The 2,500-nt window shown below is 29.5% G+C and overlaps 1 protein-coding gene across 1 annotated transcript in view; it reads right to left on the bottom strand.

Moving 5' to 3' along the window:
• Window positions 1–669: 669 nt before the first annotated feature.
• The window catches only part of LOC133581483 (1-phosphatidylinositol 4,5-bisphosphate phosphodiesterase delta-1-like), a 72,681-nt gene continuing 70,850 nt past the window's right edge, over window positions 670–2,500 (bottom strand). Inside the window, exon 15 of the mRNA XM_061935500.1 lies at window positions 670–971. Coding sequence (XP_061791484.1) covers window positions 880–971 — 92 coding nt within the window. The 3' untranslated portion in view covers window positions 670–879. The remainder of the gene's footprint in view (window positions 972–2,500) is intronic.

Below are 2,500 nucleotides of genomic sequence, written 5' to 3'. Positions count from 1 at the left end.
ACATATGTATGAACATACATACATATGTATGTATGAACATACATACATATGTATGTATGTTCATACATACATATGTATGAACATACATACATATGTATGTATGTTCATACATACATATGTATGTATGTTCATACATTTGTATGTATGAACATACATACATATGCATGTTTGAACATATGTATGTATGTTCATATATACATATGTATGTATGTTCATATGTATGTATGTTCATACATACTTATGTATGTTCATACATATGTATGAACATACATACGTATGTATGAACATACATACATATGAACATACATACATATGTATATATGAACATACATACATATGTTCAAACATGCATATGTATGTATTAACATACATATGTATGTTCATGCATACATACATGTATATATGTATGTATGTATATACATACATACATGTATGCATGCATGTATTTATATACATATATCAGTACACATACATACATATCTATGTACTGTATATACACATATATATATATACACACATACATACATATATATATATATATATATATATATACACACACACACATACATGTATATATGTAGTGTAAAAAAACATCTGGATTTTTATTTTTGTCTAAAAGTCGGGATTTTTTCAAAAGGGCCAATTTTAGTCAATAAAAAGTAGTCATGACAAAATAGTATATTATATTTACTGTGAATTGTTAAAATAGGACAAAGGATTAAAAAGGAAGGTACACACTTGCCTAAAATGTAATGTCACCCTCCATTAGAAGATCACTCCACTGCAATTATGCTGATAAAGCAAAACATTGATCTATAAAGTAAAACACGTGGGGGGGAAAAACAGCATAATGGAAGAAAATGGCGGTTGATGGCGTCTTCACTCGGCGTCGACGACCATGACGTGTACAAAAAGTGCAGCTGCGGGGACGACGTCGCCATTTTTATTGAGCAGAGGCACGTGTCTGTAGCCTGTGTGGGAACAAGGTGGTTACTTTACAACTGCAGTTTGGAACATTTCTAACTGGAATTTAAAAATGCAAGGTAAGGAGATCCAAACAGATGTAGCTTGTAGTGCACATGATTGGTCACTAGGTGTCAGTGTAACGTCACATCATGTCAGTCTAGGGTTAGAAGGTTCTATTGTGTACCAGGGTGTCCAAAGTGTGGCCCTGGGTCTTTTTGCGGCCTACAGAACGTTTTAAAAATACTATTGAAATAACAAAACAAGAAAAGTGGGATAAAATAGTAAACAGATGTAATAATGAAGAAATATTGACACTAATAACAAAGCTGTTTTGTTTTTAAACAAAATATACTAATTACCCAAAAGCAATGTTATGAATTATTTTTCTATTAAAGGCTCCAAGTACTGCACATCAAATATTCCACTTTGAACAGTTTTTTTGGGGGAAAACATTGTGATTTTCCCATTAAAAAAATAGTTTTGACAAAAACGGGCACAAAACAAAAGTAATTAAAAGTATGTCAACGTTTGGATTTAAAGTTGATCCATAGATATTTAGGAGTTAACAGTAAATAAAAAGGAATTATTTAACACAAATGAGTGAGACCCGTTTAGGTGCCCGGGACCTTTCATGTTCACCAAAATTGAGGGACGCCTGAAGGGTTAAAGTACATATTGTATTGGTTTTAAAAATATAAATGCTTTCATTTAGTAGAAAATTTTCTTAAATTCATCATTTGAAAATATTTGTGTGTGACATTCTAACATTAGTCAAAATATTAGGCTAGTTTAAAACAAAAAGAAAAATAATTTAAATTAGGCAAGCAAGTAATTGACTTGGGATGTCAAAAAATAATAATTTTGTAAATTTGTAGCAATTCTTAATAAAAAAAATAAATATTTGTAGCTGAAATAGGTTCCAGCGCCCCCCACAACCCTGAAGGGAATAAGCAGTAGAAAATGGATGGATGGATTTATTTTCCATTGTCCTGTCCATTCACTTTAATAACAATCTACTCCAACATTATTATACTAAACAAAGGCAGTTTTCTTTTAAGTAATATATAAATTAATCAGGAGGAATGTAGTTATCAATATAAATTAATATATCAGTATATATTATATGCTGTATATATATTATGTAAATATTACATATATGTTATATTGCTACTATGGTACATTTTTTGTGTACACATATATACACACACACACACACACATATATACATACATACATATATATACACACACACATATATACACACACATATATATATATATATATATATATATACACACACACACATATATACATATATACACACACACACATATATATATACACACACACACACACACACATATATATAGATACATACATACATATACAGGTAAAAGCCAGTAAATTAGAATATTTTGAAAAACTTGATTTATTTCAGTAATTGCATTCAAAAGGTGTAACTTGTACATTATATTTATTCATTGCACACAGACTGATGCATTCAAATGTTTATTTCATTTAATTTTGATGATTT

This window comes from Nerophis lumbriciformis, linkage group LG03 (genome assembly GCF_033978685.3).
Source record: "Nerophis lumbriciformis linkage group LG03, RoL_Nlum_v2.1, whole genome shotgun sequence".
Lineage (NCBI taxonomy): Eukaryota > Metazoa > Chordata > Actinopteri > Syngnathiformes > Syngnathidae > Nerophis > Nerophis lumbriciformis.
This window is presented reverse-complemented; position numbering and strand designations above follow the sequence as displayed.